At 43.5% G+C, this 26,585-nt stretch overlaps 1 protein-coding gene across 1 annotated transcript; it reads left to right on the top strand.

Moving 5' to 3' along the window:
* Positions 1-208: 208 nt before the first annotated feature.
* On the top strand, positions 209-22,449 carry VGLL3 (vestigial like family member 3). The gene is made up of 4 exons (XM_059822482.1): positions 209-301; positions 9,508-9,763; positions 15,228-15,728; positions 22,175-22,449. Exons 1-4 carry the CDS (start codon positions 209-211, stop codon positions 22,216-22,218), a joined length of 894 nt encoding a protein of 297 aa, XP_059678465.1. The 3' UTR covers positions 22,219-22,449.
* The last annotated feature ends 4,136 nt before the right edge of the window (positions 22,450-26,585 follow it).

The following is a 26,585-nucleotide window of genomic DNA, read 5'->3' as shown; positions in this document are numbered from 1 at the left end:
CGCCGCCGCTGCTGCCGCCGCCGCCGCCGGGGCGCCCCGCGCTGCCGCCGCCGCCGCGCTATAAGTGCGGGCGCGGGGCGCGGCGGCCGCCGAAGATGCGCTGGCAGCCGGGGCTGCGCGGCGCCCCGCCGCGGCCGCGCTGCGCGGAGGAGAAGAAGGAGGAAGGAGGGGGAGGCGGCGGTGGCGCGGGGCGGCCGCGGCCGCGGCCATGAGCTGCTCGGACGTGGCCATGCAGCAGCCCGCCCCGGCGGCGTGCGGGGCGCCCCGCTATCTGGCCGGCGCCGCGGCCGGCTGCCCGCAGGTGAGCGGCGGGGAGGGAAGGGTTGCGCGGGGCAGCGCGCAAGTCGTGGCGGTGGGGCGGACTGGAGGGTGGGGGGGCTTTTTGGGGAGGCCCCCCCTTAGCGGGCTGCATGGCGCATCGCTGGCTGGCCGGGGCGGAGACCTCCGCCCCGGCCAGCCAGCGATGCGCCATGCAGCCCCCGGCCTGATTTGGAGATGCGGGGAGCTGGTGAGGGTGCCCCAGAGCAGCGGAGCCTGGTAAGACCTTTTCTTAAGAAGAAAAATGATTTTTCCCTAAATTCTTGTATTTGGGGGGTGGGTGTTGGCTTCTTCGGCTGGAGTGGGGAAGGGGGAGAAAGTTATTTCTTGCCTTCTTCCCCCCCTCCTCTCCGCCGTCGCTCCTTACTTGACGAGCCTCCCCGCTCCTCCGCTTTGCGGGCGCAGAGCTGCGCCTTTGCCGTCCGCTGGTGCGGTGCGGTCCGCAGGCGCGCACACGGGCGGAACCTCCGCCGGCGGGAAGGGACCCGCGCTGCTCCCCGCGGATGGGGCGCGCCGCGCCGCTCACCCCGGCTCTCCTGGAAGACCGGCTCCGGAGAGTTTCCAGCTGAATTTGGTGATCAGATGTATTTAAAAAAAAAAAAAAAAAAAGAATCAGGAAATTCTTATCAGGCTGACAGCATTTTTAGACTATGCAGTGCGTGGGTGAAGTGGGACTAATATTGACTTGGCCCTAATGTAGTCATCTGAGAATACATTTTTTGGTTGTTGCTGCATTCCATAAGGTTTTATCATTATTATCCATGAAGATTGTTTTCTCCGTACATGGGAAGTGACCCCTCATATCAACTTGCCTGGGAGACAGGAATATGGACTCAAACATTAAAATTCCTATCGCGTGTTATTGGTTTTTTTCTTTATTGTTGGGAGAGAGAGCACATTTGCAGAAATGATACCCCGGCAAACTTTTCCAGGTTGCTCACGTTGTTCACTGTAAACGCGGGCTCTGGAAAACTTGTGAGTTTTGTCTGTTGCAGCGTGCCTTCGTTATTATTTCTTCTCTAATCTAGGTTACAGCTTGCAGAACCTTCCGTCTGTATAGCAATTTTACTTATGAACTTTGGATTTGAATATCTGGAGCGCCAGTTGTTAGCCTGCGTGATTTGGAGGGAAAATAAATAAATAATCTCGAATAACTTGACTCTTTGACTAAGAGACCTAGAAGTAGAAAACTGCAATCGAAACTTTGGTGAACTTTTTGGCATTTAACTGTAGGTGGCTGGCTGTATTTCTCTTCCAGGTCTGGAGCGTAGAACACACAGTACATGAATATCTATTAAACAATCATTAGCAGCTGTGTCACGCTCAAGTGCAATTGCTTTTTATTTTTGAACAGAATCATGAAGTTTCTCCATCAGCTGAAAGCAGCGCCATGTATGAAATGTCCCAGAGGCACCCTAATGAACGCCAAAGTTTCTTGAAATTTCATGTTAAATAAACTGAGTTCTTGTGGGTTATGCTATTTAAGAAAAGCGGAGGTAGATATGGAAGGCAAGAAATACGGATAGCTCCGTTTAAGCCAGTACAGCTCACGAGTTGTGGCCAGCACAATGTATCCCGTTACCACCAAAAAACATTCTAAACCTTGCTATCCTACATGTTACTGACAATTTGTTTTAGTTAATTCTGCTAGTGCCAATTTTCCTGAAGTATTTGGAGCTGGAGGGTCTTCACAAACTAGTCAGATGTCAGACTGGAAAACCGAGCTGTCGTTGCTGAACTGAGAACGTTGCACCCCCTAGTTCTAGCAGCTGCGAACTTTAGAGCAGTTTATGTATTTTCTCTGAATCCAATGCTTTTTAAATAAAAAAAAAGGTAAACAGAGAATGAACTCCTCACGCATCTGCGGTCGTAATGGAAAGATTCCTGGTTCAGGTAATGTATGACATTTTGCAAGTCTCTGTTTCTTCAGAGTTGTCCTGTCAGGGACATTTAATCAACTGGTAAAGAGCATAAGAAAGAAGGATGAAGAATCTGTTGCCAGGTTTTTGTTTCTTCTTACACATGTGTTCAACATGTAAAACGCTCCTGCGCTCTTTGTGAGGATGATGACCATTTTAAAGAATGTTCTTCTTTGCCGGGAATTAAAACTGTGGTTTAAAAATAACAGCGAGGGAAGATGAATTAGTGGGCTATCTTAAAAAAAAGCTGCTCATTAGAGCTGATAAAGTTGAGCTCACCCTTAAAATACCCGAGGACTCCATTGAAGCATTTTTCAATGTTGTTGTACTACTCCGGTGTCTTTCAGTATCCGGTAAAATGGTTTGTTTTCTGAGAGAGAAAGCTCCTCTGTGCTGTGCTCCTGTTGGTTTTCCTTTCCTTCTCAATGCGAGGAGACGTAGGTGTGTTATTCTAACTAAAGCTTGTGCATCTTCATAGGTATTCGTAATAAGTCTGTCACAAACATGTAAGTGGTTATGCCAGCTTGCGGTATCAGTTTCGCATCCTTTAAAGAGCAAAGCAAGCTCCTTAGCTGTGGAGCTGCCGTTGCAGATGTATAGGCTCAAGTTCTGGGCAGCGGCCTCTCTCTGGAGAGGTAACTTCATGTTTCTATAGGTCGTGTGCTGCATACGTGGGTCAGAAGCGTCTCCAGCAAGCGGCTGGCATTGTGTTGTTTGAAGGGACGTCTCCTTTTTTTTTTTTTTTTAATAACAGATCTTGGATTGCTTTTAAATGATGGACTAGCGTGCACCCAGATTGTGCAAAAGTGACTTTTCTTTTTCTAGGGGATGGTCCATCATGCCTTTTAAGTTACCCCACTATAAAGTTACTGCCACATTTCTGTATCTGTAGTTTTCGTTCCCTTAAAATCAGTGCAGAACTGATTTTTACCTTGCATAGCAATGCAGAATTTCTGGAAGCTTAGCTTTCACCAATCCGTAGCCAGGAAGGGACTTGCTGGCAAATTAATTTAGATGGGATTTTTTTTAAAAGCGCTTAATGGACTGAAGCCTGAATTCCTATTGAATGTTAATGGCAGTGGAGGCTTAGCACCTTAGATCTTTGAGATTGCTGAAGTCCAGGGTGTTTGCTGGAGGGGAGTAAGTGGAGTAGGGATATGTACATGCTCATACGATGCCAGAAGGAACTGATGAAAATGGGGTGTGGCCCTAATTCTACGGGTAAATCGGGGTTTCCATATTCCTTTGCCAAAAGACGGAGCGAGTGTGTGCTGGTGTTAACAATAAGAACGCGTTACCTGCGTGTGGTAAGGAGCCGTGCCTGCGCAAGTGTAAAGCCCCGCAGAATGGCGCAATTAAAACTCTTCATCATACACTTTCCTGAGGGGCTGCACAGCTGTAGTAGTAAGTTTTGGCTTTCCTGTGGGTTGGGTGAGGAATGGGTGTAACAGAGCCACTCATTCTAAGAGACTCTGGAAACACATAATCGGTGAAGAATCCCGTTGTATTCTTGGCGCGCGCGCAATGCCGTGACGGCTTGCCATGCCCTATCAATCTAGGTACAGCAAGCTGCAGATCTGAGGCTGGGGTAGGACTCACCCTGGCTCACTAACAGTTGAGCTTAAGACCTTTGAAATGGGAAGTTACAGTAAATGGTAGTTTTGGAATTTCTCCATGGTATGTAGATGTAGAGAGCTAAGCCAACACCATCCTTGCTAAATCAAGTCTTGCATAAAGAGTTGTGATATGCTCAAGTCAGACTTTCTGCTGGCAGTGCTGTAGACAGACTTTTTCCAGATAAGGGCTTGTCTCCATTAGCAAATTAGGTCACTAACTCAGCTCTTCCTTCCAAACTAACAACGTTGCAGACAAGGACAAGTTGTGTTTAACGTTGTGTCGGCTGGCTGTAGCTAAACCCTAATTCACGTACTGTAAGTTAGTTTTTCAGTAAAGTTCTTTGTATCACATGCCCACAACTTTGAGGACGGGATTATTATACTGCTTCTGCTGTGTGGCAGTCCGCAGTATCTAACGCAGCAGATAACAGCAGAAGATGGCTTCACATTTAGTTTTTGTAGGTCAGCTGCTTTCTCAAGGCTTGTTCGGAAGCCTGGTGGTTGCCTTGCTGCTGCCTTCACTGGAAACTGAATCAGACCTATATAACTCACCTTTAAAGGTGACTCTCAGAATTACAGGATGTAAAACCTGGATTAAGTCTTGCTCTGCGTGGGGACTTTCGTTGGTTTGGTTTGGTTTGTTTAAACCCACGAGACACTGCTGATTTAAGAAATTTGGCTTGCTTTACTTTTTCGTTCTGATTGGGACCAAATTCTGTTTGATCCTCCTCTATCTACCTAAAAATAGAGCTTTAGACTTTAATGGTACACCTCTGTTTAGATGTACAGCAAAAGATGTATAAATTCATTCTTCTTCCACTGCTTCCCTCCATCAGCAGGGCACAGCAGGAGCACCAGGCTCTGCTACTGCAAATCCAGTGGCTCACCTGAAAGCAAGCGTGTGGCTTTGCTCTCGGCTTGCTCATTTGTGAGGGTAGAAGTTAGCATTTCATGTTTTCAGGGCATGCCGTAAATACTGCTTTCAGGCCCGGCATTCCATACTCTGATTGCTTGACATTGTCTTCTTCCTTGAATACTTTCTGTGTTATCAATAGGAGCCTGCTTGGCAGACAGCTCCACAAATGGAGGACTGTCCGTGATTTGCCCTGAGTTTGTTGCTGAAATTCCTTCTCAGAAGCTTATGTCAAATGACAGCCTTTTTCTCAGGATAGGGTCATATAGTGTTTCCTCAGTGTAGTAACTCTTTATTTTTGGTTCCTGTTCTTTCTCTCATAATGGAAAATCTGTAACAGGTGGCCACAGGCACACCAGACTTTCATGCTTGGGAGCATAAAGGACCGTATGCTGTGTGATGGCATGTATGGAGACAACGAGTTGTAGGAACAGGCAACCAGCTTATGTGTAAAATAAGAGCTGGCCTGAATTTTTGATTCAAACTTGGCTAAAAGAAAACTTTCTCCGTTCTCAACTGTGCTCAGTTGTTTTGCTGCCTACTAGCTGGTTTCAGCTGGGAGTGAATTTTTTTCAATTTGCAAAGAGGAATGTTCTGACATTTTTAGCAGACACCCTGGGTGAGATCCGGGACCCTTGAAGTCAGTTGGACTTTTGCCATTGGCTTTAATGTGGCCAGAATTTCACTGCATGAGAACCGTTTTGCTTGGTTCTGTATAGGGTTTGTCAGAAAATAATAGGAATCTTCAAGACAGGAGTTTTGTGTGAGATTTTGGACCACATGCTTTCTTGGTCTAAAAACGGTCAGTTTTCCTCTGGAAGACAGGATGATGCTTATCCACTATAAAGCTTCTCTTTAATATTCCTATGTTAGCGGTGGTTTGCTATTGACCTTTAGTTTCCTTTTGTTAGACAACTTGCAGATAAGAGTTTAAATTCTTTTTGGAAGAGCCTGTTTGTGAATATATGAAATAACAAAAATAATGTTGGTTTAAGCAGAATTCAGCCCATGCTGTACAGCACTATTTACCCAGAGGTCGTACCATTCATACTTCAGCCACAAACTTCGTCTATTATCTCAGCTGGCATCAGGTGCCATAGACACTAGATTTCCCTATTTCCCAGTACGCTAAGCTGACTTTTAATTCTATATTCTGGGTCTTGGCCAAGACAAGATTTTGCGTGTTTGTTTTGTTTTTCAGAGGTGGCTTAGTCTCTAGTTTGTGAGGAAGGGAGAGGTGGAATTCATGAATATGTGAAAGTATTAGAGATCTGAACATAGGCAAGAAATACGTTGTGTTTGGTCAGAAAATACTCTTTGTAAAGATATTACAGATGCTGTTGGCTGCTTAAATATATGCCAGAACTGTTTGTATGAAAAAAGGACAAGTGGAACTGGGCTACCCCAGATTAGTTATCAGAAACTTAACCTGTTTCTTGTTTTGTTTCATCCCGACCCCCCCACTGCCATGATGGTGGGACAAATTCATTTAGCAGTTGATGTTCTTGCATACTTTTCCACTCACACAAGTGCAGTCAGAAATGCTATGAGAAGATTACTGCCAAGGTTGGACCAAGTAAGACGGAATTTGTGTGCAGGCAGGGTATTTTAAGGGAGTTAGGGGGAGAAAAAATGTTATTAAAGGATGTATACAATGGAAGGGGTGTACATATGCTGCATACAAGGAAAACTTGTTGAGTCACTTTATCTCACTGTATTCTCTTATTTAAAGAGTCTTGTAATTACAGGCTGATAATTTCTTCCTGAAAGACAAATTAAGTAGATTTGTAGCTGATCACAGGCTTGATGCAGTTTTGAAATATCTTTTAATTTAGAACTCTCATCCTTTGCAAAAAACTCAGCACAAAACACAACTTTTCACTGTAAATAACTTCAGTCCATACACAAGGCCTTGTACTTGTCCATCAGTGCTACCATCTTTTTTTACATTAAAAACCAAAAAAGTCAGATTTGGTGTTTTCAAAGACAGCAAGTGCACAGAATATCTTGTAATGACTGCCCATGGACTGGAGGGGAGGGAAGAGAGTTGAAATGGAAAATGAATTAGATTCTTAGGCTGTGGAAGGGGGAACATTCCTGCACAGAGAAGCGACTCTGGAGATAAGTTTTAATTTCCTGAGCTCCAGTCACTATATAGGAACATTGAAAGACTTCCTTCCTGATAACCAAGTCAAGCCAGGGGCTGTATTAAATGATGTGTTTCTGTATATAATTGCGTGCTTGCATATGTATTTGCATGCTTGCAGTATAAATACAAATAGTGTACCTATAATGATAGAAGTCAACTTTTAAAGTGTTTTGCATGTATTCAAGGTCTGGCATATACACTGCGCCTGAGATGTCATGATACATCAATATCTATTTAGATTTCTATAAAGGATCTCTTTCATACTTTGTCTCTACGTAAAAAACCCAACCAAAAACAAGAACGAAAAAACCCACCCTCCCCAGCCGCTTGTCTGGCATTTTTAAGAGGATCTGGGTTATGACGCACCTTTAAGAACGACCAAGTCACTGAAGTAGATGTATTACAGATTTCTAATGCATATATCTCCCGTATGTGCAATAGTATAACCTTTTCTGTCTTACTAAGGTCTCATTGTTCTGTGATTACTTAGGCAAAACCGTGAAGCTTACTATGGGTGATATCTTAGTAAGCATTTCAGGAACAAATATTACAACACTTCTTCTTTTTTTGTTTACAGAAGGCACAAAGCATTTACAAAAATGTATAGGTCACCCCAAATTCTGCATTTGCAAAAATTAGTTTCAGAGCCTCAGACTGTGTTTCATTTTAGCAATTAGTTTCCAGTAAAGCTTTTTTAATTTGCTAGTTCCATCATTGTTTCTTTCTTTTTTTAAAGTGAATCCCACAGTTTTTCTTTATATATTATAGGATCTTGGGATAAGTCTAAATAAGTAATACTGTGCTAAGCAGAGCCACGGTGTAACTTGCTTTGTGAAGCACAGGTTTACTTGAATTCCAGACCGTTGTCTAGAAATCCCAAACTGCAAAATAAAATTACTTACATCCCTCATTGCAGTTCATGTAACAGCATTGGAATTAAAGGTATTGCTGAGCTGGTTTATGTTTACCAGTTAACCTACTGTAATGACAGATCCATCACTTAATTGCTATGAGCTTTTAGTATTATAGGTTTTAATTCCTCTTGTCGATAGCCCTTTCTTACAGTTAGTTTTTTTAGTAACCATTTGTAATTGAGAATTAGCCCCAGAGTATCTGTTTTGTATCACAATGAGAGAATTTGTATCAACTTACACGATTTTAGAAAGCACCGAATGTAAATATATTGATGGAATATGAGATCGGAAAACAACTTTCAATTATTTCTAAATTGGGCAAGCATATTTTCTGTATAAATGGAACTTTATAGACTGTGTAGTTGTTCAACTTTTTCTATAGAACAACTTTGGAAAAAGGGAAAAAAGCCGTAAACTTAAAGAGATTCTGATGGCGCTGAAGTGTTGCCAAGCAAACCATAAAAGATATGTCAAACTGTAATTCTACGGAAGAGCTATGAAATACTTCTACATATGTGCTGTAGTTGGTTATGGGTTCCTGAAGCTGCTTATGTGTAAAGTCAACTGTGGAAATGGCTAGCTAGCTAAAAGCTATGATTCCTGCAGCTTGATTGTTGTGGGGAGATTTTTTTTCTGTGAAAACAGTTGTAAAGTGGAACATCTGAAAGATATGTTCCATGCAGAATGGATCTTCACACACATTTATTTTGACATTTAGGTTTGATTTGAGAGAGAGAGAAGATTTTGAAATAGCCATTCACAGATGGCTTGCGCGGGTTTTATTTTTTTATATGCTTTTCTGTGGTTTTGGTTTGGGGTGGATTTTTTTGCATGTGTTTGCAGACTTGTCAATCCCTCTCTTCCCACAGATCACATGTTTAATTTTTTATGACTTGAATTTTTGTCCTTTTTTCCAGAAGCTGGTGATTAAAAAATAAAAAGAAAAAAGGAAAATGAACCCCCCCCAACCCCAAAACAACAACAAAAAACCACCTCAAACCAACCAACCAAAAAAAAACCCTCAACCTCCCCCCCAAACCCTACTCACCACCCCAAGGAATAGCTTCCTATGATAAAAATTTTCTTGGCCACGAGTGAGAATTTATGTATTTTGTGGACTTTGATAATGCAGTGGAAGATTTTTCAGGAAGCACCACATTCTCCCATCTTTATGCCTTCAGCAACAAGTAGATGTGGTGAGTCCAGAGGGCCACATACTCTCAACTGGGGCAGTGCGACCAGCAAGACCTGGCACATCTTCAGCTAGATGGGTGAAACGCAGACGTTGTGTGTCTGGCCACCCTTCCGCAGGGCTGGACTCGACCTCTGTAGCCTTTACTGATGGGAATATCCTTTCCAGGGGGGAGTCAAGAGTCAATAGTTAAGAGTCTGTCTGTTTTCTTTTGAAGGTATTGAGTGAAGGCTGTTGCCGATAAATTGCGGTTGTGAAACGTGCTTGAGAAGCAGGTCCATCTGTGTGTGGGGAATAAAAACTCTTAAGTGGTGCTGGTAATCTCTTCTTTGTGAAATGTCGATGCAAACTATCTCTGTATTCCAACTGTAATTATGAAATGAATTTTCAATGTATTCAGTATTTCTCTTTAAGGAAACCAGATGTTGAGCTTGCAGTGAATGCCATCAGTGATACATCTCTTGTTTGTTTTGTTTCTAATCCCAGAAGAAGTTAGCTGTATACAACAAGATGCAGGAGTCTCTGGAAGTGACCCTTCCCAGCAAGCAAGAGGAGGATGAGAAAGACCAGCCTGCTGAGATGGAGTACCTTAACTCTCGCTGCGTCCTTTTCACTTACTTCCAGGGAGACATTGGTTCGGTAGTGGATGAACACTTCTCAAGAGCTTTGAGCCAAGCCAGTAGCTTCAATCCAGAAACTGCCCTTACCAAGAGCAAGGCAGGGCTAAGTCCTCTGTGGAGAGGTAAGAGGAGCAGTAACTTGCTCTCTGTGGTGTGGCTTACTTGGTCTGCGTTGTGGTAACACATATTGCATTGCAGCTGAAATTTTGCTCCTCTCTGGAGGAAAAATCCCCCCAAATTTGAAAGAACCAAGGAGCTTCTTGGTGTTGAGTGATCTGAAGTGTTAACGGGGAAAAGAGGCACCAAAGGCATGGAAGAAGCTTGCATCTCCCTCTCTTGCCATAGCCTGCGGTTCTGCCGAGCCCTGGAAGGAACAGGGAAGAGCTCATGTGGCTTCGCAAATGTCTGCTGTAAGGTTGGAGGCTTATTTTTAAGCTCCAAGTGTGAAACTTGGCCTGTGAGGCAAGAGCAAAGCTGTTTGGGTTGCTGGCCTTGGACATGAGGAGACCCATGCAGCCTTCTTGGGTGACTTTGCCAGGTGATTAAGATTTGTCTATGGCTGCTTTCCAGGTGGGGAAGAGCCAGCACAGGCTGGAATAGGCTTGGGTGCAAGCCCTGGCCCACGTGGCTGCAGCCATGTGGCATGGTGCATTGCAGCCTGCCCAGGAGGAGAGCTCAGGGGAGAGATACGGCCATCACTACCGCTTTCCCGTGTGTAAAATGAGGATGATGTTACTCTGCTTCTGAGTGGTAGGTGCTGCGAGGCATTTGAATACTGCCATAACGGTCATGTCTCATAATGCGTACAAGCATGATCAACGTAACAAAGAGCAGATCTTGCCAAATGACCTAGGTAGACCTTACAGGTAAGATTTCAAAACTGGTGACTGGAGAAAGCATGCCGGTAAGGCGCTATTTCCATTTTGTTGAATGCAGCAGTCTGGCTAGTTTTTCAGGTCCACAGCTGCGTTATTTCTCATCGTGTCTTTATGTGGACTGGCAAAGGGACACGAACTAAGTATCGTGAGTAATGGCCTTGCATCGGGTTGAGTGAGAGAGATACCATGAGGATCCTTGTAGGAGTGGCGGTGTTCATAATCGGTGACGTTGAGGTGAGAGTGTATTGATGGAAGTCACAGATAATAAAGAGAGACGGGATTTTTGGAAACCACTGTGAAGAGAAAAATAACGCAGAAGGACTTGCTTTCCAGAACGATGATGACAAATCCAAGGAAGTTTAAGCAAAGGTCAGCACAAATGGCTAGGGAGCTAGAGGAATTTATGGCTTGAGCCGGGACCATTAATGTTAATGGGAAATTTTCCGTCGACTCGACTGAGAGCAGGATTGAACCTATGCTTACTAAAAAGGAGACTGAAGCATTTATAAACGGCCCAGACAGGCTATAAATGTTTTAGAGATGGGATCAAGGCAGTCCCCAGAGACCCCATGCCTACAGCAAGCCCTCTTCACTGAGCTTGGAGACATACCACGGGTGAGGTTGTGTGTCTTCTCTTTGGCCTCAGATTTAGCCTGCTATTTTTCCCTGGCTCCCCCCGTGGTTGCATAGCCCTCCCCAGAGGGTTCTGGAGGGGACAGGGTGGCCTGACATAAATAAGGGTTCTTCAGCCATGCTGCCTCCTGACCCGGTGTGCCCCTTGCCATCGGTGGGGAACGGAGGTCTGCGTGTCCCGAAGGTCTTCCGGGAATAAAGTAAGGGGATATGCCCTCCGCCGTCGCTGCACCTGCTAAAGCGGTGTGAAAATCCCCAGGGAGGCTGCTGGGTAGGGCTGCTTGGTTCTGTGCTGTGGACGCTGAGAAAGCTGAGGGTATCTGCTTCTCCAGAGAAGAGAAGCTGACAAGAGTTTTATCAGGCCCAAATGAGTTTCTGAAACATGTCTGCTTGAAAAAAGTGGGGAAGGAGCGATGCTAACACCTTGGTCTTCTGGTCCATGTACAGTTGTCAGAGATGCTCAGTTACAGCAAATGGATGTGAATTTGTATCCTGTTACCTAAAGAAGTTAAAATATCATTAGCTTGAAGATCTTTTATAAATAACCTTCATGGGTAGTCAGAATTTTTGTCAATAGATTACTCAAAGATAAATTAAAAAAAAAAACCTTTTGCGTTTGCAATAGCTGTTTTGGAAGGTACAGATTTAAATGGAAAGTGTGTGGGCATGAACTACTCAGCTCACTGTGTTATTTCTCCTTTACCTGAAAGGAAGGATTAGTAATGTTTTCTGCTTTTTTTTAATCTTGTGTTGGGGTTTTTATAGTGTCCTGATGGACGAGCAAACTGTAATTTCATCATTAAGGTGATATTGTGGGTTTTTTTTATTTTGAGGAGGGATTTTGCTTATGTATAGAAAATAGAACCTGTTGTCCTGAAAAGAGCAACTTTTCATCTTTTGTATGTTGAAAATACTGATCAGTTTAGGCTAAAATTAACTTCAGCACTGACTTTTTATAAAATATAGTTCCCTACAACAGGCCCTGGTAACATGGACTTTGAATATTCAATTGTAGGTATAGCTACTTGAAATCTTTTGCAGGAGCTAATGAAACTAATGATACTTCAAAACTAATATTACCTTAATGGTATTTTTATCAACATGTTTTTCCTAGCTGAAAATGTTGGGGTTTTTTTCTTTCTTGGGTTTTGTTGGTTGGTTGGTTGGTTTTTTTTCCTTCCTACCTTAACTGAGAAGTAATGTTGTACTACAGAAAATTCCATACATTGTCTTCTTTACAGCATGTGCGCTTTGGCATGTTTTCACTGCGTGTTGGCCAGCCACCGTGAACATTTGCATTAGTCACCACTTCGTGGTATCTGAGATGTTGCCATCTCCCTGCCTCCCTGTACTTAGAATAGGAAATTGTGGTAACTGTAGTATCTTTCTTGGCAGACAATCTTTGTTAAATGCCTCCTTCCCCCCTTCTGAAAGCCCGTGGAAGCTATGCAGATTATTTTTTTTTTTCTTTCTCAAGGACAGTGCTGAAATGACTGTTTCTCCATTGCCATGTCCCATAGAGGCCGGGTATCTGACATGATGGTGTCTGTAAAGATAATTGGTTGTACTTGCTGTTTTAAAGGTGGGGAGGAAAGGAGACCCTTCAAGCACCATGGAAATATGTAGTGGTTGGGGGTTGTGGTTCAACACAGAGATGGTTCTTGTTGGTGGGGTTGTTGCACACTTAATATTTAGTAGCATCCTCTGTGAGCACTCAGGGTAGATGAAGTTTTCTTACATGTTCATATAACCTGGATGGACCCTGTCTCTCCAGTGACATGACTTGACCTTGACCAGTGAGCTTGGCCTCTGCACTTGCACGCAGTGGTGTCTCAGTGAGGGCTGATCCATGGCAGTTTCTGACGGTGGTAATGGCTTTGTGAAATGTGCACAGGTTGGAAAAATGGAGATGACCAAACATGTTTTCTGTGGCCCAGACCTTCTGTATGATTGGTGAAGCCACGCTGGTATGCAATCTGGGATGAATTCATATTGGCAAATCCAGTGGTTTAAAGTGCTCTCTCCTGGTATTAAAGTTGTCCTGCAGATACTTTGTGGTTTTCTGTGCTTTTTTGAAGTGAGATGGTTTGGATTTAGGGCTTTTCCATGCAGATAACAGCCAGATACTTTCCAAAAACTCTCGATTACAGAGATTCATTTTCCAGAATACTGGCAATGCATTGTCAAGCTGTGCTTCTCTGTTAAGCAATGAGGAAAACAACAGACGGGACATGAAGAAGTTTGGGTTTGGTTTTTTTTGTCAGCCCTGCTGCCAACACTGTAAGCCATGTGCACTCTCCATCTCAGTCTAATCCCTTGTAACAAGGAACAATTTACAAACAGGAACAATACCAATTTTGGAGGGGTGCTGAGGCTTCTGTAATATGCTTGAAGCTCTCTCCAGTCTTCCACCATGAATTACAATAGAAATATGCTGCTAAAAAAAAAAAGCAACCTTTTGAAGAAAGCCATGTTGGAGTACAGTTTGCTAGATAAGCTTGCAGCCTCTGGAGCAGTTTGGCACAAAGAAAAGTTCTCTACGTTTGTCCATAGTGCCTTTGCAAAGTTTATTTCCAATATCGGAAGTTAATCAGGCTCAATAAACTGCCTAAATCAAAGCCAATTGATGTGTGGAAAAATTTCTGTGATTTTAATGGATTTTAAAACAGATACACGAGTGTCCTAGTGAAGCAGTCAGAAAAGACTTTTACAGTTTTTGTTTCCAAAATATTTCTGCCTAAGCAAGTTCAGAGGCAGGAGCGTTTGAGGAATCATTCTCAATGGTGTCTTCACCCAAAAGTCTTATTCCAGTTGCTTATTAAACAAAGCAAAAGGAAAGGTCATTTTAAAAAAAAATAAATATTTTTGTAAATATTATATGAGGAACAGAGTATTCCTCGCCTCATCAAATATTAAACTCTGCTGGCTTTATTTCTCTGTAGGCTATTTTTATGACTGTTCTTTCATCAGAGGTGAAGTCTTGTATTTTTATGTTTCCATCTTTGACTAAAAAACCCCCTATTTGAGCTGAGACATATTGCATGAAGCAGTACTTTCAGACATGAGCTGGCAAGAGGATTGTGAGAATGGAGATGCGAATACTTTCCTACACATCAAAAACACTAACCGCTCCTTCAAAAGAGGAATTTTTAGAATGTGATTTCATAATGTAGAGGTATTGGAATCCATTTAAATATAAGTTGAGCCTTAACTGCAAGAAGCAGTGAGTCTTTTATTTCTGACAAAACGTTCTTTCAGATACATAGAGGTTTCTGCTTGTCTGATGCTATTGGGTACAGGGCAGTGTGATATATTCTGTAAGGGACTAACGTAAGCACGTTAGATGCGATCTTTGTCCCATCAAAGCATGCAGTTAGTTTGAGAAGATCTGATATTCTTCCTTTAGGCAAATACCTCCTATTCGGCAGTGCGACCTGGTTCTCTGTCCTCAGAAGCATTTACAGCCACAACAGCTGCCTTTCTAAATGGTGTGTTCTGGTCTGGTCAGGAGTTAGCCTCTCCTCGTAATTCCAAGATCCTGAGAGAGCTGTGACTCTTCAGCCTGGAGAAGAAAAGTCTTCTTGGGTGGGATCTTATCAATATGTGTAAATACCTGATGCGAGAGAATGAACATGGGGGTGCCAGACTCTCCTCAGCAATGCTTGCTGACGGGCCAGGAGGCAATAGGCATGAATTAGAAACCGGGAAATTCCATCTGAACACAAGAAAACAATTTTTTTTCTTTTTTTTTTTTTTTTTTTTTTTTCTTTTCCCAAATTGCTGAGGGTGGCTAAACACTGGAACAGGTTGCCCAGAGAGGTCATGGAGTTTGGATCTCAATCCAAATCTGACTGGACATGGTTCTGGACCATGTGACCCCCACTTGAGCAGGGGGGTTGGACTAGATGATCTCAAGAGGTCCCCTCCTACCTCAACCGTCCTATGATTCTGTAATTGCTGAGGAAGCTTGAGTTCAGCGTTACAAATTTCAGAGAGTAGAAAATCATTGTGGGGTTTTTGTCATTAAATTTGTTGTTCCGCTTCAGTCATACTTCATTTCTCTCCTCTCTACCAGAAAGCTCAACAATTTCAAGCCAAAGGAGCAGTTTCCCAACTTCATTTTGGACCAGCTCTTACCAGCCTCCCCCTCCACCATGCTTAAGTGGAGTACACCCTGATTTCCCCGTTACTGCACCAGGCACCTTCCCAACACCAGATCCCAGCAGCTGGCCAGGACACGGCCTTCATCAGACTGCCCCACCTCCTCCCCCTGCTGCATCTGAATCCTGGCATTATCCTTTAGCATCTCAGGTGAGCCCTTCATATGCACACATGCATGACGTGTACATGCATCGCCATCACCCTCATCCACACATGCACCATCACCATCCCAGCTCGCACCGCGACCCTCGGTATGGGTCCCTGCTGATGCCTTCAGTCCGCGCAGCCAGGATTCCTGCTCCCCAGTGTGACGTGACAAAGACAGATCCCGCTGCTGTCACCAGCGCTACCTCAGCATGGGCTGGAGCCTTTCACGGAACGGTGGACATTGTGCCAAGTTTTGGGTTTGACACAGGTAAGATGGTTCGATTGTGACTGTGACTTGTTTTAGTAGGAATAATTTGAACAAAGAAGTGGACTCCCTGCAGCCGAAGCAGGGCTTGTTCTCAGAGCCTTCTCCAAATATATTTCCAGGTGGGAATCCCTCCTAAAATTGCTGTCAGGGCAGATGAGCTGTGAAACATTCAGCTCTCACTGCCTTTTGCTGAGAGACCTTTGTCTGCCTTGGTCCCATTCAAGCCAAATGAGTTGTGACTTGATACACATTTTTTTGGTTTAAATCTTGTGGGAAATGGTTAATTAAACTTCCATGTGGTAGCTTCCAGCTTGTTCAGCCAGTTCATATGTGTGTTCACCAAAATATAGCTCCAATGAGGACTGAACTAATAACTTGTCAGTACATGAGGATTGCATCTTACTCATCTAAATTGGAACAGATCAGCATTTCCTTCCTGTGTAGTATCCAGGTGTCACATAGAGTAGAGATGCTGGTTGAGCTGTGCTCACCACCATACTAAACTTCTTTCTGTAGGATCTAGGCAGAGGTCTGTGAATTAGATTCATTTTACTGCTGGGTCTGTGGCCGTAGGACAGCCTCCATGATCTACATCTGCATCTGCGAGCTTTGACTGGCAGCTGTCATCTCAGCGTTAGGAGCAGTCTGGCAACCCTCACTGTTCACAGTTGCTTGTGATCAGGTGATGGGTGACTGTCTCCAGCGCAGCCATCCTGCAGCTCGTATGCGCTGTTGAGGTCTCCTTTTTCTGCTTGGTGTTTATCTGACCAGCATCAGTCCTTGCAGATTAGTACTTCTTAAACACCTTAAGTTATTTATTAAGGAAATACTGGGTTTGCATCTCTGTTCCCTTTTCCTTAAAGTACCTGTTTGTCTCTCTTCTTGATAGCTCTAGCTAACTGATTCGATGTGTGAGAAGCACTTCCTTGCTTTGATTAGCGTTCAGGGGAACAAAGAATTGGTGGAGAAAAAAAATGCTGATTCTTAAATATGAAATACTGTGAATGCAAAACCCAGTTATAACTGAGCTAACCTAATACAAATCTCTCTCTCTTCCCTTAATAGCAACTGGGAACCAATAATCTCTTCTAAATACCATGCCACTGGCTGCCTCAAGAAATTAACAAAAAGCGTAATAGCATTCTTATCACTGGACAGTTTTATATCTATTAATAACGTTTCCAGCCATGTCAGTGATACAAGAGGAATTACATTTTATGCTTTTGAGTGTAAAATGATAATCTGACAAGACTGGGATCTCAAGTTTTGCCCTTCTGACAAATTCCATAATGGGAGTGAGCTGCCTTCTCTGAAGCATGAGCAAATTGTCACTGCCACCAGTAAAGGGGACGAGCCCCTGGTCTGACAGTAGCCTCAGCAGTCCAGCTCCAGAGCTCTGGTATTTGACTTACCTTGTGGGGATGGAGCCGAGAACTGCGTAAGGGATTGTTAGTCAGGAGAGATACCACTACCTGGCTTAGGTAGGTAGCCTAGGCTGTGAGTTGTTTCAGTGCTGGGCAAGTTGGTTTGCTTACTGCTACTTTGTTGTATGTATAATAAACCGGGTGCTTTTTCTCTTTTCTATAGGAGCACAGTACCTCAAAAAGGACTATGAGTCCTAGCACTGCCTTCCAGGACGAATACAGCCTTTGCTTGGTGCTGCCTGCTCCTTGTGAAAATCCTATGGAGGGGTACAGCTGAATGCCAGTTTTATCAGGATCCTGATTTGGCAGTGCTTAACAGTGGCTTGCATGTCTTGTAGTCGTCTGCTCGGCGTGGGAGGCAGTGGAGAAGGCCTGAACTGTTGATTCCTGGCCTATGCCTGATGTGTGGGTTTTAGTTCATGAGTTCCTGTGGGGGAAAAGAAAGAGGGGGAAATGTGTGACTGGTTTGCAGGAACAGAGGATATCAGCAGAGCAATGTCTCACTTGTTTGCAACTATTTAAAATGGCAATGCACTGAAACACAACAGCAAAACCTTATCAGGCGGCCCCAGTTTGGCGTGTAAGGCTTTGGAAACAAGGGAGCAAGCAATGAAACACAGCAGGCAGTGGCAGCCTGTGACATTACAATTATTTGCTGTCTTACCCTGCACACTCATCTCTCTTGTGCTCTCCAAGGAGAGGCTTGCTGGGAAGGGCAGGAAGGCTCTGAGCTCCCTTTTCAGCCTTGCCTGCAGCTTGTAGATTTGAGATAAATGCTTTGGTGACAGGCATTCGAGGCGTGATCGTGGTGAAGAGGGAGCTTAATTGCCACAGTGCTGCCTGGGAGAGGAGGGGGCTGCTGAAGCACTGTACGGAGTCACATCCAGCACTCACCAGCAAGCACAGGTGAAGCTTTTCTTGCTCCATGTCCACTCCAGGGGAGGATTATACTGGATAAGTCTCCACATCACACAGAATTTCAATACATTTCACTCTAATGTGAGACAGCCATCTCAACAGAGAAGCTAAAAACTGAGGGTCCTGGCAGGGTGTACTGGCTTTCTGCAGCGTAGAAGTGGTATCTTCAGAGTAGGGTAAGGCCGTAGTGGCAAGAAAACTTCAGTTCTGGAAGTCTTTGCTCGTATGTCACTGGAGAATAAAAGACATCAACTTGTGGAGCTGTCAATATATCAGATTCCATGAGCTTCAGATGATGTATTTAAAAAAGCTCATTTGGTACATACCTAGACATTGCTTTTCAGAGCCCTTCAGATACAAAAATTATTCCTCCCCCCCCGCCTTACTGCGGGTCACATTTCTTGTGCTACTGTCACATGCGATTATAGAAACATTTGCAAAATTCCTCACGCTGAATTATATGGAATGATAGTGTTGGGATCATGGCAGGCTGGCTGTAATCTTACCCTCTTCCAGCTACATTGTTGCATCATTGCCATACTAAGTCAAATATTTGATCTCATGAATGGATGATGCTGAATCACTTCAAAGGTTAAGAGGGGGTTCCCCTTGCATGCATGGTATAGTTTGGGAATTTATGTTTCAGAACGGATTGTGTGGGACATCAGTGTATCACCGTTCATAGAACTAACAAAGTATTGATCTGCCTTACACATCTGTTTGAACTTACACGGTCCTCTTTTAGAGGATGAAGAGGGATTTAGCTACCTGATTCCCATTAAATGTGGCTTAATCCTCACATTGTGTGCTGCAAATTAACCCTTTTGGGATCTTCTTTATTGGTACAAGTGGGATTAAAGAATATGCTAGTCTACGTCAAAAACCTATTAAAACTTGTCTTTGTGGCTGCTGGTATGCAGTGTCTTTCCAAAGCTGAAGTGCCCAAGCTATAATGCTCAATGTAAAAGTAAGTTTTATATCAAGCGTTGATATAAACACATAGATATAAGCACAGCACGTTTGTGCTTTAGACCATGATTCCCTGCCCCACCGATGTCGAGCAAAGCAAGGTCAGCCCCTAACAGCATTGACTGCAGTTCGTGGCATATGTACAGAAAGCATATGTACGGCTGCAGCCGTAATCCCGTAGTGTCGGGGCTAAATCCTCGTGTTTACGTTAAGGGTGCGCAAGCCAAGTTGAGCACTTAAGACCAGGGAGGTGAGGAGGGCAATTACTGTCTTGCAGTGGAGCTGATGGTTACGGCCATCGGTGTTTTCCTCAGGGGCAGGTCCGGGAGGCTGCCCTGCACACCGGGCACCTCGGGTGGTCGGTCAGATCCAGCTGCACTGGCAGCTGCCAGGTCTGCAGGCAGTCCCTGGGGAGGAGAGCAGAGCAATTTGCCCTGCTACTGCAGAGCCTAGGAGGATATCCTGTCCTGCTGTTGGACAGATGTGCTGGAGGAGGCTTCCTGTAGCCCCAACACACTAAAAGCAGAGCAGGATTTTGGCATATCTGAGGGTTGTAAGTCTATCTTAAAATTGAGGTGCACATCCTTCGTCATGCGAAGTTATGCACATTGAGGTGCAGAACTTTAAATTTAGGTGAATTAGTCGACATCCTCTAGTCCCGGCTAACTATGGAAAGTCCACTTTTGGAAATGCCTGTACGTCAGCGTGTCACGTTGAACACAGAATTTGAGTGGTCAGTCTGCTGCTTTCTGTGGAGTTGTCTCTGTTCACACACACCCCATGAATTTGTCACAACTCATTGTTTAGATGTTCCCACAGAACCTGCATTCTGCTTGTGTGGCAATTAGCTGTAAGGTTGGTATCCCAGAGGGGGGGGTTGTGCTGGAGTGGCAACACCGACTCATGCAATGCAAGCGAAGATTTCTTTGCGAAGAGGAAAATGTTCTTGCAGCAGGCTGCAAGTGAACGCTTTCGGTTAGTAGCAGGGTTGCACTTGGATGACATTAGGACTGCAGATAGCCTTGCCATGAAGGAGATGGGAATATAATGAGGAAAAGGCATGGAAAGTGTTCCACATTCAGTTCTGTAACTAAGGCAACTTTGTTTTTTTGGATTGTTTTCCATGGCTGTTTAGACTTAATAGCTATATGTTAAACCTCCTTGTTACAGTTATTTCTGTTTCTTGCAAAGGCACCTAACTAGGAAGGTGTCTGTTCAGCTGGTTATTCCCCTTCTACCAGTTGCTACCATCAGGTGGACATCCTCTTATACAGGTGTGTGTGTCATTTTTTTTAAGCTGCTAGGAGCCATATAACTGGTTTCTCTTCTCATCAGCTTCTATTGCCTCTGGTGTCCTTTAGTGCTCCATGGGCAAACTTAAATGACTTCCTTACACTCTGAAAGGTTTCTGCTGTCCAACTCCCTCTTTTCTTTTGTGTGTGTCTTTGTTTAAAAAAAATTTAAACAACGGGGAAAAATAACACAAAATTGTCATCACTGACTTTGAGGGAGCTCTGAAGGAAACTAATGGCAGTTTACGATGACTCTGCCTGTGAGTGATGCTCACAATCTAAAGAAATAGGTGCAAGTGCATGTGAAATAGAGCACAAAGCCACTGAACAGGGTTTGGCATGCTATGCCTGTGTGCTCTGCTTTCCCTGTCTGTTTGCTGCTGGACACACAAGTTTTTGGATACTGCTTGGGAAGCCTCACATGGATAGAGGCATATACTGTCACCTTTCATGTGAGTGTTAATTGTTTTGTATCTCAACCCCAAAATGATGTTGATCATCATTAAAGATTTAACTATTTGTACTCCTAAAACAAGGAGGTAGTGGTCGTATCTGAACCCATCATGCCTATTAGGCTTTCTGAAAATGTAAAGGGTCTTCCTGTGTGTTTCAGTATGTGATCAGGTATGGAAATGAGAGATCCGTGCTTAGCACATGGATCTCTCAATTTTCACAGGTTAACAATCAAATGAACATGGAGCTTCAATGGTTGCAACACCATTGAGTCTGGAGTTGCACCTACTTACATTAGTGGTGAAATTGGCCCTAAATTCTTAGCGGATCAGGTAGTTGATGCATTGGTCTTGGTACACTATGTAGCAGGGCAGTATATAGTGTGACACAAAGTGGAGCATTGCTGCCTATATAGCAATGACGATTTATAGTGGGAAGTGCACCTTCATTTCACGAAATGTGATTTGCTTGGCTCAAAATGTCAAGGGGCAGGTTTTAAATCAATGAGTCCTAAGTGCCTTACTACCTCTTAAAATACGTGCCTGCACCTCTCTCCTTTATACTTTCCCTAGAAATGAGCAAGAATGTATCTTCTTTGGGAAGTTTCATCCTCACCTCCCCCTCTATTGTCTGGATTTTAGATATACGCCCTGTTGGGTGTAAATCTAGAGAAGATTGAATCCCTCTGGAGTGGAGAAATCCCAGATTATAACACAGGTTCCAAGTCTATAATGCTAAAGCCACAACATAGCACCACATTTATTAGATAGTCCTCACTTTTTATAAAGGAAAATGTTAGAGGAACTCATAACAAATGCAAGCTGAAAATCATTAATTTTTCCCATGTGGAAGCACTAGCAGTTCTTGGCTAAAAATCTGACACTCTGTAGGTGGAATTATTTGGGTTTTTTACTTGCTGCAGGAACTTTTTCCCCTCTCTCCTCTGTAAGGTGAAATGCCATAGAAACTGTGAGATCCTAAAGTGTCGCAGGCCTTTTCTAAAAGAGGTAGGGTCTGTGGCTGGCCCCTATCAGGATAAATTATTCTGTTGCATACTGGATTGTCTGTGCAGACCTTGCTGGAGCATTTTATCACGCCATGCCATGCTCCAAACAAGGCCAAAACAAGGAAGCACATACAGGATGTTATCAGCATTCCTGAACTGCTTGAGCCAGTCTAAAACTTAAGTGTGATTTAAGGTTATCCCACATGAACTATAAAATCGGGAGCAATAGCAGTGTTACTAACAAGGGCACTAGGCTGGTAAGTTGTGGGGTTTTTTTCTTTTTATTTTAATCAAAAATGTTTATCCTTACTTCATTTGCTTGGGGAGGGGGAGGAAAAGGCTGTATCAAATTTCAATTTTTCTTTTTTCTTTTCTGAAATGTAGGTCTACAGCATCAGGACAAGAGCAAGGAAACTTCTTGGTTCTGAAGTTCAGCTAAATTAAGACCAGCTAGAGCTGGAGTAAGCGCAGCTGGGCGGGCGATATAACAGTTGTTGACTCCTTCTGCATGGGGCAAAGGACACACGTGAAGATGAAGAGCCAACCATTCTGGTTTTGCTATTGAGCCTTTTGTTTGTAAGGCCGTTTATGGGTCCCACAGTGTTGGAAAAAACCAAAAACCTAACTTTTCTTTCTTTCCTCATCTGAGCCTGCTGCAGCTGGGCAACCTAACTCCTTTCTGCTCCTTTAACAGTGTTTTGTTTTGTTCAGCTTGATATTTTTATGAACGGTCTCAATTGTCAGGAAAAAGACTCTCCCTTGACTACAGTGCGCCTCCTTTCAGGAATACAGTATTTTGTAGCTCTTTGTGCATCTATTTTTGTAGAAATACAGAAAGTTTGGGTAAGGATTGATGGGCTATTTTAGGATGACATATTTTTTTAAAAAAAATTGTAAAATTGTTAAGTTCTGTTTAAAGAACTTGCTCTCAGAGAAGCACTGGCAAAAAATGTATAAAATGCTATTTTTAGATGTCTGTGATGTGTTTGTGCATTTTGGTTTTTTTGTTTTGTTACCTCAAATGTCTATCTTTCCTTTCTTTTTCAAGAGCTAAACCTTCCTTGTTTCCACATTACTAGATTTTGATGTTTTTGTCCTTTTGTTCTAGCTTAAGCAAGTATAATTCGCACCTGAAGTTTCAGCCAAATATTTTTCCTGCTGGTGTTAGATTGTAGTAAGGGTGGTTTTGTTTTCTTGCTTCTAAAGGTGGCTTTGTGCTTTGCTGGTTGTGGGAAACTTGCAAACACCTTTAGCATGGAGCAAAGCCTGCGGTTACAGGAACTGCATTTCAACCCATCCATTCTTTCAAAATGGACCAAATACTCTTACGGATTTAAATCAGACATGAGTTTGGGCCTCATCCATGATCCATCGAAGCTGTTGAACACAGTCCCCTATGGGTTATGTTTCAGGCCCTCATAGTGCTCATAACTGTCAGTGTACTCTTATCCTAACTCATGAGGCAGGACTTTCAGCTAAGCCACTGCAACTTACAACATCAATATTCAGGAAAGAAATGTCAGTTTTATAAAAACGTGTGACTTGCGGAAACAAAATGTTTTCAGCTTGCCTGATCTGTCTGCTGAGCACCTCAAGGAAAGTGCTGAAATTTTCAACTCCTGTTGACTTCAAAATCTGTTTGTCTAACCCAAGATTCGCTGTGGGCCTTACGAGACCCCAGCTGCAGCTCTTGAATTTCGTAAGAAGTTGCACATGCTCAGCGTGCGCAAATTCAGGCTTGGCTGCTGTCTGGGTAAGAATCTGAACTTGGAAACGACGTGGCCACGTCGAGCCACAGCGCTCTGCAAGATGTTTGGGAAACCCCATTTCTGGCCTGGGCCTTGGGTCTGACTTGCATAATAAGGGCTTTAGTTGAAGCCAAGGTGAGCACGATGCAATGCTGAATAAGGGCTGCAAGATTACTGTTGACAGCCCCAGCCCTGCGGTGGGCTGGAGCTGGGTCAGCCCCCATGCCCAACCCTAGTGACTCCGGTGTGAGTGTCAGCACGTGCTCAGGTGGGGCTGAGCTCAGGATCGGGGCCTGGGTTGCCAGGTCCTAGCTATTGCTTGGAGATGTTGCCTTTCTGCTCTGTGCACCCAGGCTCCCTCTGTAATATTTCCCAAGGCTCTTATAACCTATTGTATTTCTGTTACCACTGTTTCCAGACATCCCTGTCTGAAACACAAACCAGCTAAATGGAAACCAAGACATAAACACATGGCTGAGATAAGAAATAGTTTAATTTTAAGGCAACGAGCGTTGTAAATGTAGGTTTGTCAGGTGGAGACCACATGGATCTGCGTGTGAAAGGGGAGGGGGAGTGCTGGGATGTGCATGCCATTCCGAGGTTCAGGCCTCCCTCCCTGCGCTGCTGCTTCTCTCCGGGCTTTTTGAACTTGCTCCTATGAGGTGTTGGGTGTTCTCCCTTGCCATGTGTGAGGGCTTGACATGCTGACACTGGAGGCATTAGGATTATGTCACAATTTGGCAAGACTCTTAAGAGCGTACCTTGCCGACTGGAAGTTTGAGACAGCGTAAAAGTGCTGAATGGACTATGCTTAAATATTACTTCAAAATAGTCGGGTTGTAGTCTCTGTGTTGGGATGCTGAATTAAATGTGGTGGGTTTTCTTCCTCATCTTTATAGTCCATCAGCATTTCTTTCTCTTGATAAATTTCACTTCCATGACAGTTCTATATAATATTGCTGCTCTGGTGGAGCTAGCTCCTCAATTTGAGAATGAATTTGTAATGCAATGGGAAAACTGTATGGGAGGGAACATAGTAGTAGCTGCCATGCTTCACTTTCTTATCAGGACAGTATAGTTCAGGAAATATCTCAAGAATAAGAGTTCTGACTTAGGAATTCTGATAGTATTGGAAATACGGGGAGGAAAAAAAATACAAGCTTTTTTTTTTAATTTTTACTTTTATTTTTTTCTGGACTTGGCAAAGCTGGAAGGCAAAGAGGCAATGTGTCTTCTTTGAACTTCAGGGCTGGAGAGTTTGGGTGGCGGGGGAGCAAAAGAAAAGGCAACATTTCTTTTTGAGGTGTAGTGTGTTTGACTTCCTGAAATAGTTTAAAGTCTAGCCAGAGCAGTCAGTTCATTGCCTTCCTCTTTGCAAGTTCAGATGATGAGGGACCTCCTCCTGCTCCCTATAGATTTCAAAGCAGAATGGGACAGGAAAAAACAGGCCCACAGTTTGCACTGGAATCCCTTTTTGGATTGTTTTATTGAGTTGATGGGTAGTGGGGATGAATATGTGGTGAAGCTATTGCCTCTTCCACCTCAAGGACTACTGTTACGTGCCCAGTTTCCACTGCTGAACCTGTGAGTGTGCTGAAGGAGCTTCTGTTGCTCTGCAGGCTCTGGGAGACAAGTGCCAATAAAACCCTACTATCATCTATAGCCATTCATGCACCAGTCAATGGACTTTGAAAGTCAAATAATTTCTTTTTTTTTTTCCTCGGTCACTAACCATCCCCTGTACTAACAAGCGAGTTGAAAGTAAAAACACAAGTGCATAGCAGTAGCCCTACTTCTATGTTCTACAATTCGAAGGATGGTAAAGAAAAAAACCCTTCCCTGTGACAAACTTTTAAGTTAAATTCAGCAGATTTACTTCTCTCTCTCTTTCCTACACGCACACTTATACACACGCACAAATGTGCTTATGAGAAGCAGATGCTGTGATGGTTTTGTTGTTGAAAGAGGAGGGGAGCGCTTGCTCGCAATGTTGCAGTTACAGAGAGAACTGATGGCAGTGAGAAGGAAACAGAAATCTTAAGACTGCTCATGTTTCCACAGACAGGAAAAAAAGGCCCTTAAAATCAGGTCACAGACAAGTTACGTGTCTTAATGCATTACTGAAGGAGTTGTTTCATTTTTTTGTGTGTGGTAAGTTATGATGCTTTCCCAAGAAAGTGGATGATTCATTTTGCGAGGACTCAAAAAACATGATGTACTCTGTCACTATTTCTGGGAGAACATAGGGGAATTACTGTTTTATTTCAAGAAAATCTACATACTAAACTCGTTCAAGTTGTCCAGGATTTGGTTTTATTTCTATTAGTGTTGAGAAATCTGCTATCAATTTTTGTGTCTTCATTTGAAGACTGGGATGGTTCACGCTGTTCATCAGTTCTTGAAAAGCAGATACCAGTTTGATGCAACTGGGCATTTCCATCCCAACAAGATGATGGAATAGTGCAGCTACTGAAAGCCCAGCAGATTTGATTTCTGGAGAGCTGAATAAGCTACGCTTGGCAATAGTAAAATGCACTTTGTTCTGATTCCTCTCCTTACCAGACACACAAATTCAGTTACCAGTTTATCTGATACCTCCTTCATAGTGTGAAGATCTTCAATGAATGGCAGTTTTCTCTCGATGGTTTACTTCTGCCTCAAAACATGCTTTGGAGGATGAATCTCTCATCGCAGCTTTCAGAGAGCGCAGAGGTTGCGGGAGGGGAGTCTCACATTTCCCCCCACCTGCACTTAGGATCAACTTGCCTGTACCCAGCCTTTCTGCTTCCAGGCTATTGTGTATGTCTTGCTCTCCTCGCACAATTCTTTATGTGTATGTATAAATTTATATACATACACGTGTAGCTATACATGGTTCCCTCCATTCCACCCTCATGCTTCAAATGCACATTCTTTGGAAATGAAGTGAATGACATCACTAAATCTCATCTGAGACTGAGAAAATGTAGGCATTTTATTGCATTCTCTGTAACCTCAGGAGTGAATGGAATTTTTCCATGCTTGTAAAAAAACCAAAACCAAACAAC

This window comes from Gavia stellata, chromosome 1 (assembly GCF_030936135.1).
Source record: "Gavia stellata isolate bGavSte3 chromosome 1, bGavSte3.hap2, whole genome shotgun sequence".
Taxonomy (NCBI): Eukaryota; Metazoa; Chordata; class Aves; order Gaviiformes; family Gaviidae; genus Gavia; species Gavia stellata.
This window is presented reverse-complemented; position numbering and strand designations above follow the sequence as displayed.